The sequence below is a fragment of the Capra hircus genome, chromosome 4 (assembly GCF_001704415.2).
Source record: "Capra hircus breed San Clemente chromosome 4, ASM170441v1, whole genome shotgun sequence".
Lineage (NCBI taxonomy): Eukaryota > Metazoa > Chordata > Mammalia > Artiodactyla > Bovidae > Capra > Capra hircus.
The window spans coordinates 59507008-59521256 of record NC_030811.1 but is presented as its reverse complement, the minus strand read 5'-3'; the positions used below and the strand labels follow the sequence as shown (position 1 = coordinate 59521256).

The following is a 14249-nucleotide window of genomic DNA, read 5'->3' as shown; positions in this document are numbered from 1 at the left end:
TCCACCTGCCAATGCAGGCCACATGGGTTCAATCCCTCTTCTGGGAAGATTCCACACGTCACGGAGCAACTAAGCCTCTGTGCCACAACTACAGAGCCCGCGGAGCCAAAACTACCGAAGCTCATGTGCCTAGAGCCTCTGCTCCACAGCAAAGAGTAGGCCCCACTGGCTGCAACTAGGGAAAGTCTGAACACAGTTACAAAGACCCAGCGCAACCAAAACTATATAAATAATTTTAAAAATATTTTAAAGGCTCAGCCAAATAAGGTTGAAATTAATTGCCTCTCAAAATGGAGAAACAGGCAGGATGAGGAATGTGAGATTGCTGTGTATCACTGCAAGGCTTGTAGACATAAATAATTCAACTATTTTTTTCCACAACTTCAAGTCTTTGCTCACATTCACTTTTTCAATAGTTCTTGCTCTGACAACTCTGATTCTACTTCCCATGTCTCCTCTTTTTTTTAAATAGCAATTACTGTCTTCTAGCATCCTCTATAATTTGCTTATGCGTGATGTTTAGTGGGTTTTTTTTTCCCCTCCCAGGATGTCAGTGATACAGGGGCAGGGGTCTTTGTCTTTTTCACTTGCCAGTATAATCCAGATGCCTAGAACAGTGCATAGAACATAATCAGTTCAGTTCAGTCGCTCAGTTATGTCCAACTCTTAGCGACCCCATGAATTGCAGCACGCCAGGCCTCCCTGTCCATCACCAACTCCCGGAGTTCACTCAAACTCATGTCCATCGAGTCGGTGATGCCATCCAGCCATCTCATCCTGTCGTCCCCTTCTCCTCCTGCCCCCATCCCTCCCAGCATCAGAGTCTTTTCCAATGAGTCAGCTCTTCGCATGAGGTGGCCAAAGTACTGGAGTTTCAGCTTCAGCATCAGTCCTTCCAATGAACACCCAGGACTGATCTCCTTTAGAATGGACTGGTTGGATCTCCTTGCAGTCCAAGGGACTCTCAAGAGTCTTCTCCAACACTACACTTCAAAAGCATCAGTTTTCTAGTGCTCAGCTTTCTTCACAGTCCAACTCTCACATCCATACATGACCACTGGAAAAACCATACCCTTGACTAGACGGACCTTTGTTGGCAAAGTTATATCTCTGCTTTTTAATATGTTATTTAGCTTGGTCATAACTTTTCTTCCAAGGAGTAAGCGTCTTTTAATTTCATGGCTGCAGTCACCATCTGCAGTGATTTTGGAGCCCCCAAAAATAAAGTCTGACACTGTTTCCACTGTTTCTCCATCTACTTCCCACGAAGTGATGGGACCAGATGCCATGAACTTAGCTTTCCGAATGTTGAGCTTTAAGCCAACTTTTTCACTCTCCTCTTTCACTTTCATCAAGAGGCTCTTTAGTTCTTCTTCACTTTCTGCCATAAGGGTGGTGTCATCTGCATATCTGAGGTTATTGATATTTCTCCCGGCAATCTTAATTCCAGCTTGTGTTTCTTCCAGGCCAACATTTCTCATGATGTACTCTGCATATAAGTTAAATAAGCAGGGTGACAATATACAGCCTTGACGTACTCCTTTTCCTATTTGGAACCAGTCTGTTGTTCCATGTCCAGTTCTAACTGTTGCTTCCTGACCTGCATATAGGTTTCTCAAGAGGCAGGTCAGGTGGTCTGGTATTCCCATCTCTCAAAGAATTTTCCACAGTTTATTGTGCTCAGTCAGAGGCTTTGGCACAAAGGCTTTGGCATAGTCAATAAAGCAGAAATAGATGTTTTTCTGGAACTCTCTTGCTTTTTCGATGATCCAGTGGATGTTGGCTATTTGATCCCTGGTTCCTCTGCCTTTTGTAAAACCAGCTTGAATATCTGAAAGTTCACGGTTCACGTATTGCTGAAGCCTGGCTTGGAGAATTTTGAGCGTTACTTTACTAGCGTGTGAGATGAGTGCAATTGTAGAACATACAGAACATAGAACATAATAAGGTCAATAAACATCACTCAGGTAAAATAAATTGATTTTGAAAAGTATATGCATGGGTCGCTTTGATATTAAAAAGTAAAATAAGTCACTTACCTCAAAACTCTACCACAGAGCAAAAATCCTATAATTAAAGTATTGCTCAGAGACCTTGGTCTTCCATTAACATTAAGAAATATTATTATAATTCGGGGCTTCCCTGGTGGCTCAAATGGTAAAGAATCCGCCTGCAATGCAGGAAATCCTTGATCGACCAGGAAACCCTGGTCAAGAAAATCCACTGGAGGGAGGGCATGGCAATCCACTCCAATATTCTTGCCTGGAGAATTCCCATGGACAGAGAAGCCTGGCGGGCTATAATCTATGGGATTGCAAAGAGTAGAACAGGACTGACACATGCAGGCCATTAAGATTTAGGGAGTGGGGTGGGGCGCGGATTTGGAGTTTTACATACTTTATTGAAGTATGAAAGTGAAAGTGAAATCGCTCAGTCATGTCCTACTCTTTGCGACCCCATGGACACCAGGCTCCTCCATCCATGGGATTTTCTAGGCAAGAGTACAGGAGTGGGTTGCCTTTTCCTTCTCCAGGGAGCTTCCTGACCCAGGGATTGAAACCAGGTCTCCCACATTGTAGACAGACGCTTTACAGTCTGAGCCACCAGGGAAGTGAAGTATAGTTGATTACAATGTTGTATTAACTTCACGTGTATAGCAAAGTTATTCAGATATATACATATTATTTTTCAGATTCTTTTCCCTTATAAATTATTGCAGAATATTGAATAAGTGTATTGGGTGTGGTCCCCTGGGCTGTACTCTAGGTCCTTTTTCATTATCTATTTTACATACAGTAGTGTGTATGTGTTAATACTAAACCCCTATTTTATTCCCCCCTTCCCTTTTCTCCTCTGGTAACCACAAGTTTGTTTTCTATTATCATTAGTTCTCTTAGACTTCAGAAAGAACACTACTTGCAGTGCATTCCAAATATGTACACACTTGGGATACAAATGTGTATCCCAACCCGATACATGCTTACCTGTCTGAAGCACTGAGACAGTTGGTAAGCACTCTAATACAATGAGCGAAATTTATATAACACTTAAAAATAAATAATGATTTATGTAAGGTTGTGAGACAGGAAGTCTATTTTTATGAAGAGAAGATAAAATACACTTGAGAAGATAATTGAAAATGTCTGAGTTTAATTATTATTCCTTAGTTTATACCTGGCCTGGTTTCAAAAAGGATTTTAGGAAGCCCATGAAAGTATGGAGAACATAACATTAAATTGCATTTAAATTAAATTAAAATTTGGCAAAAGAAGATAGAAAATCAAAGATGGGGCAAAGAGGAGCCAAGGAAGTGACTTAAAACATGTGCAGTTATAGCCTGCTACTGGTTGAAAATTCCTCTCTAAGATCTGTGTCCATTAGTATTACTGAATGTTAAGTAAGAGATTATGGAAAAACCCAAACAAACTCTTTGGCTAACCCAATAGATTCAGCTATAAGTAACAGAAAAACTCAATGTCTGAGAATTTAAATAAGATAACAAAGGAGTTTATTTCTCTCACATATGCAGTCCAGGTCTGATATGGGAGCTCAATTCTCACCCCTCTGCCTTCTCAGTGTAGAACTTATCCCCATAGTCCAAAATGGCAGCCATCCAATTGTTGGCAGCAGAATGGAGAAAAAGGACTGAGCAAGGTCACCAGACAGTTGTTTCCTGAGATGCATTCCCAGAAGCCATCACTGGAGAATTCCACTCATGGTCCAAAGCTTAGTGAGGTGGCCGCTCCTAGCTGCAGGTAAAGATGAGTAAAGCCATCATCGCTCGGGGGGCAGACATGTGTCCTACTAAAATTTCTATTAAAACGGATGAAGGTGGGGGGAACTCCCCTGGTGGGCCTGTTAAGACTCCCTGCTCCCAATGTACGGGACACAGGTTTGACCTCTCGTTGGGGAACTGGGATCCCATGTACTGCATGGCACAGCCAAAAAAAATTTTTTTTATTAAATTAAAATAAATTAAAAAGTAAAATGGAAGAAGGGAAAGAAAAGAATCTGAAAGACAAGAGTGTCTGCCAGAGCTTCACAACAACCAAAAGCAGAAAGGAAACATGGTCAGGTTTAAAATAATCAAGCTGGTAAAAATGATCAATTCCTCAAGAGATTTGAAACAGCTCTTGGTTGAAAGGTTAGAAAGGGATGATTGGAAGTCGTCATTAAAAAAAAGAAGTTTGAACTTATCACATCAATGCAACCCATTTTGTAGAACTGTTCTTGTAACAATTCCTAGTAATGTATTGACAATTTAGAGAAAATGTGTCTGCAGAGATTTGATTTTCTGAGTTCATTTTCACATTTTAAAAAATCACAATAAAAACATGCTTCTTTGAACTCTATCATGTAAATGTCCTGAAATTAAATATACACATATATGTTTGTTTCAGAATTAAAGAAAATTCTATTTACCTTCGTTTACGGAAAAGAAACCGCTGCAATCACAGGGACTATCAGAATATTTCAAAAAATGGTATGTAGTGTTCCATTTAAATCTTCACCAATGTGCCCGTAACAATTGGTTTTATTTCATAAGTCCCCAAAAGCAGAGAATTAGATAACAAGACTAAGATGAACAAATTCCCTTTCTAATACCATTGCCTTTTCTGAGAGGGGGCCTTGAGTTCAAAGCCTTTCACCCACAGCACAAGAGAACGAGACAAGATGCAGTCAAGGCAGAGACTACAAGGGCCTCTCAGTCATCCAACAGCAAAGTTCTAGAAAGGCCAAAGTGAGGACATCAAGGTTCAGGAGGCCAGAACTAAGTGAGCATTAGCAGAACAAGGGCTGATTGAAATCCAGGTCATTGCAAAGACTCTGCTTTCCCTACGGTGCAGCATCACCCACATTTCTACTCAGCTTGGGGTTTTAAGAAAAACAGCTAAGAGTTTGTGGCTGAAATCCCCCAAAGCCATTTTAAAAATGAACTGTTTTCATGTGTTTGAAAAGACACTCAACATCACTCATTATCAGAGAAATGCAAATCAAGACCACAATGTGGTACCACTTCACACCAGTCAAAAGGGCTGCAATCCAAAAGTCTACAAGAAATAAATGCTGGAGAGGGTGTGGAGAAAAGGGAACCCTCTTACACTGTTGGTAGAAATGCAAACTAGTACAGCCACTATGGAGAACAGTGTGGAGATTCCTTAAAAAATTGCAAATAGAACTGCCTTATGACCCAGCAATCCCACTGCTGGGCATACACACCAAGGGAACCAGAATTGAAAGAGACACATGTACCCCAATGTTCATCGCAGCACTGTTTATAATAGCCAGGACATGGAAGCAACCTAGATGTCCACCAGCAGATGAATGGATAAGAAAGCTGTGGTACATATATACAATGGAGTATTACTCAGCCATTAAAAAGAATACATTTGAATCAGTTCTAATGAGATGGATGAAACTGGAGCCGATTATACAGAGTGAAGTAAGCCAGAAAGAAAAACACCAATACAGTATACTAACACATATATATGGAATTTAGAAAGATGGTAATGATGACCCTGTATGCAAGACAGCAAAAGAGACACAGATGTATAGAACGGACTTTTGGACTCTGTGGGAGAGGGAGAGGTTGGGATGATTTGGGAGAATGGCATTGAAACATGTATAATATCATGTAAGAAACGAATCGCCAGTATATGTTCGATACAGGATACAGGATGCTTGGGGCTGGTGCACGGGGATGATCCAGAGAGATGATATGGGGTGGGAGGTGGGAGGGGGGTTCAGGATTGGGAACTCATGTACGCCCGTGGCGGATTCATGTCAATGTATGGCAAAACAGTATTGTAAAAAAAACAAACAAACAAACAAAAGAAAAATATATATGCAGCCATTAACTTAAAAAAAAAAAAAGAATGAGACTGATAGAGCACATAAGAAGAAGATGAACAAGAAAGTCAAAACATTTCCAAATTTTGAGGATCCCAAGTAATCTGGGTAGAGCTTCCCTTAGAACTCTGAGTAGAATGATGGATGCTAAATAATTCATGATTATTAATAAAATAATGTGTAATAAACTTATTAGTTTATATTCTGTATACATTGTAGAAGCCTGTGAGAATATATACCAAAATGCTAATAAAGAATTATCTTTAAACAGTAAAAAAAAAAAAAAGGAACTGTTTTCAGAGGGTCGTCATGACTTCCAGGTCTCCATCCACTTCCCGTGTGTCCCAGACATCTCTGTCTTCCGGGTTTGCTTCTTCCCTGTGTGGTTCTCACCTCCCACCTTGGACCCAGATTCAGTCCGTAGCCACACAATTTTGACGGAACTCCTGATTGATAAACCGTGGCCTTGAGTTCAGTTCAGTTCAGTCGTTCACTCGTGTCCAACCCTTTGTGACCCAGACACGGTGCTGAACTGCAGCACTCCAAGCTTCCCTGTCCATCACCAACTCCTAAAGCTTACTCAGACTAATGTCCATTGAGTTGGTGATGCCATCCAACCATCTCATCCTCTGTCATCCCCTTCTCCTCCTGCCTTCAATCTTTCCCAGCATCAGGGTCTTTTCCAATGAGTCAGTTCTGTGCATCAGGTAGCCAAAGTACTGGAGTTTCAGCTTCAACATCATTCCTTCCAATGACACCATGGCCTGGCTACTGCCCAATGAGCTGCCAAGTAATGTTTTCTGACAATAATGCAAAGATGGCAAACATTTAGTGTGTGTGTTGCCACTCCATCTTCCAAAGCCTGGGGAAAATATTCCTAATACACCTTGGCACTCTTGTCTGATGCACTCAGATTCCACCTCAATGATTCTCACAGTACAGTTCATCTGACAGACACCGTCAACAAATTAGACTTGGCACAGAAAGTTAAACCTATTTGCCATCCCTGTGCCATCTCTAATCAACAAGAGTATTACAGAATTTCCCAAGCAGTACAAGTTTTATCTAAGTATATGACCTGCAAATAACATTTTTATAATATATATTCTATACAGAACAAATGTTCTGTTGTAAGGACAACATAGCTCTTTTCTTACTGATGAAATAATAGCTGGTGTTAATCTCTTACCAAATGCTAATAACAATTTATGTAAAATATTTCACTTAATTATTCTCACAAGTATTTGCTATATATAACATATTATACTATATTATTTCACATCACATTGTATTTCTTCAATTCTAAGATACCACTGATTGTGTTAGCTCTATGGAGTGTTAAGGTGGTGAAAATGACAGAGACTTCCCTGGTGGCTCAGCGGTAAAGAATCTGCCTGCCAATGCAGGAGGCGCAGGTTCGATCCCTGGGTCAGGAAGCTCCACTGGAGAAGGAAATGGCAAACCATTCCAGCATTCTTGCCTGGAAAATCCCATGAATAGAGGAATCTGGCAGGCTATAGCCCATGAGGGGTCACAAAGAGTTCAACATGACTTAGAGACTAAACAACAACATATAGATTACAGCTCTCAACCCAGTATCAGATGTGTTAAAATACATTTCTCAGAATTTAGGATCTTTAATGATATCCACCAGGACCTGACAGAAGCAGAAGATATTAAGAAGAGGTGGCAAGAATACACAGAACTGTACCAAAAAGATCTTCATGACCCAGATAATCACGATGGTGTGATCACTCACCTAGAGCTAGACATCCTGGAATGTGAAGTCAAGGAGGACTTAGGAAACATCACTATGAACAAAGCTAGTGGAGGTGATGGAATCCCAGTTGAGCTATTTCAAATCAGTTGTGAAAGTGCTGAACTCAATATGTCAGCAAATTTGGAAAACTCAGCAGTGGCCATAGGACTGGAAAAGGTCAGTTTTCATTCAAATCCCAATGAAAGGCAATGCCAAAGAATTCTCAAACTACTGCACAATTGCACTCATCTCACACGCTAGTAAAGTAATGCTTGAAATTCTCCAAGCCAGGCTTCAGCAATACGTGAACCGTGAACTTTCAGATGTTCAAGCTGGTTTTAGCAAAGGCAGAGGAAGTGAAGTGAAGTCGCTCAGTTGTGTCTGACTCTTTGCGACCCCATGGACTGTAGCCTACCAGGCTTCTCCATCCCTGGGATTCTCCAGGCAGGAATCCTGGAGTGGGTTGCCATTTCCTTCTCCAGGAGATCTTCACAACCCAGGGATCAAACCTGGGTCTCCCGTATTGCAGGCAGATGCTTTACCATCTGAGCCACAAGGGAAGTCTGTCTCAAAAGGCAGAAGAACCAGAGATCAAATTGCCAACATCCACTGAATCATTGAAAAAGCAAGAGAATTCCAGAAAAACATATATTTCTAAAATTCTACGGGAGATGGGAATACCAGACCACCTGACCTGTCTCTTGAGAAACCTGTATGCAGTTCAGGAAGCAACAATTAGAACTGGACATGGAACAACAGACTGGTTCCAAATAGGGAAAGAAGTACGTCAAGGCTGTATATTGTCACCCTGCTTATTTAACTTTTATGCAGAGTACATCATGAGAAATACTGGGCTGGAAGAAGCACAAGCTGGAATCAAGATTGCTGGGAGAAATATTAATAACCTCAGATACGCAAATGACACCACCCTTATAGTAGAAACTTAAGAAAAACTAAAGAGCCTCTTGATGAAAGTGAAAGAGGAGAGTGAAAAAGTTGGCTTAAAACTCAACATTCAAAAAACTAAGATCATGGCAAATAGATGAGGAAATAGTGGAAACAGTGGCAGACTTTATTTTCTGGGGCTCCAAAATCACTGCAGATGGTGACTGCAGCCATGAAATTAAAAGACGTTTACTCCTTGGAAGGAAAGTTATGACCAACCTAGATAGCATATTCAAAAGCAGAGACATTACTTTGCCAACAAAGGTCCGTCTAGTCAAGGCTATGGTAGTCATGTATGGATGTGAGAGTTGGACTATAAAGAAAGCTGAGCGCCAAAGAATTGAAGCTTTTAACTGTGATATTGGATAAGACTCCTGAGAGTCCCTTGGACTGCAAGGAGATCCAACCAGTCCATCCTAAGGGAGATCAGTCCTGCGTGTTCATTGGAAGGACTGATGTTGAAGCTGAAACTTTGGCCACCTGATGCAAAGAGCTGACTCATTTGAAGAGACCCAGATGCTGGGAAAGATTAAGGGCAGGAGGAGAAGGGGATGACAGAGGATGAGATGGTCGGATGGCATCAACGACTCAATGGACATGAGTTTGGGTAGGATCCAGCAGTTGGTGATAGACAGGGAGGCCTGGCATGCTGCAGTTAATGGGGTCGCAAAGAGTCGGAGGCATGCTCCAGTTCATGGGGTCGCAAAGAGTCGGACGCGACTAAGCAATTGAACTGAACTGAACTGAATGATATCCACACTGTTACAGCTGAGAAAACAGGTGTAGAGAAGCCAAAATTTTGTTCAGATCCCATCAATAAGAAGTTCAGATCCAGAATTTGTACCCAGCTTGTCTCACTCCACTGAGACACCAGCAAAGATAATACAGTCACCAGTCTATCATCTGAGACTATCCTGCAGAAAGAGATCAGCTTTGTCTCTCTGTGTATGGACATGCTCAATAGTTTATTGAAGTTGTCAATAAATCTGGCCAAGGATCATCATAGACATAAAGTGACACTGGCTGCTTGTTGACCTCTCTTTTTCCTTCAGTGAGATATTTAAACAGCCCCAGTGTTGTCAAAAGTTCTGTCAACAGAGACTGTAAAAATCAAAGAACAAAAACACCCACATGGAATATTATGCAGCTCTAGAAAATGAGCCTTAAAACAACATATATTTTTTAGACTGACTAGGAAGCCATTGCTTCCCATTTGTACTTTTAAAAATTTTATTTGACTGCTTCGAGTCTTATTTGTAGCACCTAGGATCTTCCTTGCCTCATGCAGGATCTTCATTTTGGTGTGCAGTCTCTCTAGTTTTGGCTCACAGGTTTAATTGCTCTGTGGCACACGGGATCTTAGTTCCCTGACCAGGGATGGAACCCATGTCCCCTGCATTGCAAGGTGGATTCTTAACCACTAGGCCACCAGGGAAGTCCCCATATATTTTTATTTAGAAAGAAAAACACTGCCAAAAGAAAATTCAGGATGTAAAATTGGATATTGCTTTAATTTCTACTATATTTTTAAAAGAAAAGAAAAACAAATAGCTGCACATAAGAAAATACATCAAAATCATTATGTTTGATAAATTATGGGTGATTGTTTTTTCTTTTTTTTTTTAATCTGTTTCCCAAAGATTTTGGTTTTATATAGAAATAACAACAACAACAATAAAAATCTAGAAGGAAGCTGAGCAAAATAAAGGACTTGTCCAAGGTCCCCTGCTTAGGGTACATGTTAGCTGCAGAATAAGGAACAGGATTTGGCCAGAAACACAAGCTGGAAGCTGTGCTCTCCCCGTGTGCCTGCAACACCAGCATCTCTCTCTCACAAGACCCAGGCATGTCGTCTCCACATCACTTTGTACCCACAATGAATGCAGCCATCTTTTGTAAAATCAAAAAGACCAAAGTAAAATTCTCTGAAAAGTACTTGGTACAATTTATAGTCGACATCTCTCCTTTTGTGGTACACTGTCTTGACAGCATTTCTTTAAAATTCAGATTGTGGAGATAAAAAGAGAGAAAGGATATGGGAGGAGAGCCTAATCATAAAAAAACATGCGTGTCAAAATTTGATTGAAACCCATGGCTTCTGTCAGACTTTTATCTAATGAATAGATGCTGGGGTGGAGTTGCAGGATGGGGGGGGTGGTATTTCCTTTCTTTTCTTTAAATTCACAATCCTTAGAAATACACAGAGCATACACTCTGTCTAGTATAAGTTCTTTGAAAATGCTTCTTGACTATTTTTCTAAGGATGTAATTTTAAAAAAAAATTTTTAAGTTTCTCATAGTTACTCATTATTTAATGTTCTGGCTTTATTCTCCAGCTCCTCTTCCTGTTTTCTGCTGCTTTCCTCAATATGGGTTTTTCCTTTGATATTATGCAGCATGTAACCTGACTACCGGAGCCAAGTTATTTCAATTACTCCCCAAGGTTTTTATTAGATAGAGAAAGAGTCAGCTTTCTACAGCCTGCAAACTTATGGATACACTTATTTTTCAGAACCAGTGAGAGAGAAAGAGGAAAAAGGGAAGAAAGAGTTGAATGAAATATGAAAGCATTTCTTAAAAATTGCATAGTGAGAATCAAAGAAACAGCTCCTATTTTCCTTTTGATGTTTATATACAAGATCTCAAAAATTTCTATAGATACCTCTACCATGAACCATTGTCAGCAATTATATGGCATTTTAAAATGTAAACTGTTGAAGTCATTTTAATTTGGGTACTCATTCTCTGGCATTGGGGGTTAGTTAGGCACACCAAGATTCCTGTTAAGCCTTCTTTACAATCATCAAAGGGGAGGGGTTGCAGCACCCCTTACAGCTTCCAAAACAACATGGGAGTTGGGTGGGGGTCAGTGTAGGGTGTGGAGTGGTCTGGGTCCTCACAGAATAGCACCTTACTTCTCAGAGATACAAAGTAAAGCCCAGAGAACAGAGAGCAGAGGTCTTCCCCTCCGTGTTGCTTCATAGAATCTTTTTCCTTTGTGTAAAAAATAGACTGGTTTTGAATTTAGGCGCTGGAACTGGTGTGTAACTTGGACAAATTATTAAATTTCTCTGGTCTATTTCTGCATCTACAAAATGGGAATCATGGTTCGATGAGCACAACTGCCAAAGGTGATACCAGGATCTCATTCTTGGTTGCCTAGACAACAAGCCAGCTGCAGTGGGGTTCTTCACCCCATCCACCTGGGGGAAAGGCTGCACCTAAACTCAGTAGGATGATGGAGTTCAGGGGACAAACCCAGCCTTGTAAGTTTGTCTTTCCCCAGTAAAGCCAATTCCTTAAACTATGTTGTATGACATGAAGGAATTCATCACAAAACCCAAATGAGGCTCCCTTTGCAAAGTGGGGTGATAGCAGTCCACACTTGAACTTCACTAGGCTGTGGTAAGGTTGAATGAGAAAATACATTGCTTCTTGATCATTCATTGTTGTTGCTAACTTCATCACCTGGCCTATTATTTACTCAGCATTTTAAAAAATCAGTCACTTTTTCAATATAACATTTTTTATAAAGTAAGCAGATTTGGAAAAACAAAAATAAATTTAAAAGACACATGTTCATGACAGAAAGGCTTTCAGAGCTCAAGGGCAAAAAGAGGGGCATCTAGCATTGAGTTATCTGGCCCATGGAAACAGTGGCAAGCAGGAAGGTAATGGAGATGGGGGAGGGGCAGCCGGCCCCACCGGGAGAATCTGGCAGAAAGAAGGGAGCTTCTTCCGGGAGGAAAAAGCCGGGCTAGGGATAGGAGTGGGAAGTGATGGAAACTGATAGATAGCAGGTCTAAGCCTGACAGAGAGGAGCTGGGATGAAGGGTAGAAGAGAAATGAGGGAACTGCAGAGGGAGCCCTGGGGAATGGACGGTGGATACAGCCTCCCTAGAGAGGCTGGAGGAGACAGCAGGCAAGGGAAGGGTTAAGGCAAGAAAGAAAGTGCTGAGGGTGGGGCAGTGGAGGACCCCCCCCAACCCCCCCCCCCGGCCCCCCCCCCCCCCCCCCCCCCGCAATGAGATGGGTGGGGCAAGAGATAGAAGCTGTGGCTGGAAGGGACTGGAGAACAAGCCTTAGCTGGTTGAGCTGGAAGGTCTAGAACATGTTGGAAGGAGCAGAAGCAGATGAGGGGTTTCACCTTCTCTCTAGTGATGATCACCCATCAGAGACTAGAGCTCTAAGCATGGATGCCAGTCAGTATTCAGTTGCGAAGGTGCACACAGCAAACATGGACCCCGAAACCACCTCCTACACCCATGCTGCGTGTTCTAGTCTTTGGGACCCCATCACTGGGACTCAGGCCTGGTGCTCAGGCAGGACTGAATAAATACTAGCTTTGGGAACTTCCCTGATGGCCCAGTGGTTAAAACTCCGCACTTCCAATGCAGGGTCGAAGGTTCAATGCCTGATCAAGGAACTAAGACTCCACATGCTGCACGGTGCAGCCAACAAATAAAAACCAAAAATAAAGGGGGAAAAAAGTTCATCTAAAAATGATCGTATGATTTAAAAAATAAATACTAGCTTTTATTCAACCCTCACTGAAGCCCTTTGTCCCTGCCTCTGTGTCTGCATCTCCTCGCTTATAGCTGAGTCATTTGCTCCAAGTCTGGCTTCCCCCTCTGACACTGAGGATATGTACCCGAAACCCTGAGCTCAGACTCTGCTGCATGTAGTAGGTACCTGTCAACCCAACATGCTTTTTTTAAACTAATAACTCTCAGGGGTTACATTTAACCTTTGAAGAGAGGAAAAGCACACACACAATAATCTTTTGCCAACCTGAATACCTCCATGGTGGGCAAAAACTCTGAGTGACAAGATTACACTCCATCTAAAATAAAGGGTAGAAGAAAAACAAATGTTAACATGGTATTCAATATCAGTATGTATTTTAAAGTAAATAAAAATTCATAAGGCATCGCCTTCCAAAATAAACAAGACTCTTCTGCTTTAAGAAACAAGCAAATCCCAGCCCTAAATCTCCATGGCCACAGCCTGCCGAGGAGGGCACCTGACGAGCTTAGGGGTTGCACTGAGGATCTCTTTACAGTTTGCAAACAGGACTTTACTAGCTTGAAATAGAATGTCTTTTTCCGCCGCCAACCTCCTTCATTTTATTTTTGCAAGTTTAGCAAAGCTGGTGTAAACACCTGTTTGGGGTTGTTTTGTTTTCAGAAAGTCAAAAGTGCTGAAGAGTGTGTTTTCTTGAGGGGCCCATCCATACAGTGAGAGATTGCCTATCTCTGTGCACCCATATGTTAACCCACTCAGTGGGAGAGTGGGGCACAAGGGACTGACTGCAAACATATAGATATGAAAAGTGGAGAATGTTAACATTTGCCAAAGTGCATGTGTTTACAGACTCATCTACCCAACCCAACCCAGCCCCAAGCCCCTTCTCACAAACCAGATTCGATCTTGAACTTCTTGGCTTCTCTACCCAGCCCCCAGCTCCCACACCTCCAAAAAAAAAGAAAAAGAATTCATCTTGATGGTTCCCCTGTTTAGCCTTTAGTTAAACCATATGGAGAATGGGAGAGAATCTGACAGACCTGGAGAAACTAAAACAGGGGGGCAAAATTCAGGGCTGCATGTGGAATTCACATTCAGACCATCTACAGGATAATGTCTTAGGAAGGCTGAATGGGTGGAGTGGGAAGGAGAAGAGAAAGCTGGGTAGCGA

The 14249-nt window shown here is 41.6% G+C and overlaps 1 protein-coding gene across 1 annotated transcript in view; it reads left to right on the top strand.

Annotated features, from left to right (window-relative positions):
• Positions 1–14249, top strand: part of AOAH (acyloxyacyl hydrolase) — a 198423-nt gene that overhangs the window by 135538 nt on the left and 48636 nt on the right. The window contains exon 14 of the mRNA XM_018047156.1: positions 4401–4483. Within this exon, the coding sequence (XP_017902645.1) occupies positions 4401–4483 (83 nt within the window). The remainder of the gene's footprint in view (positions 1–4400; positions 4484–14249) is intronic.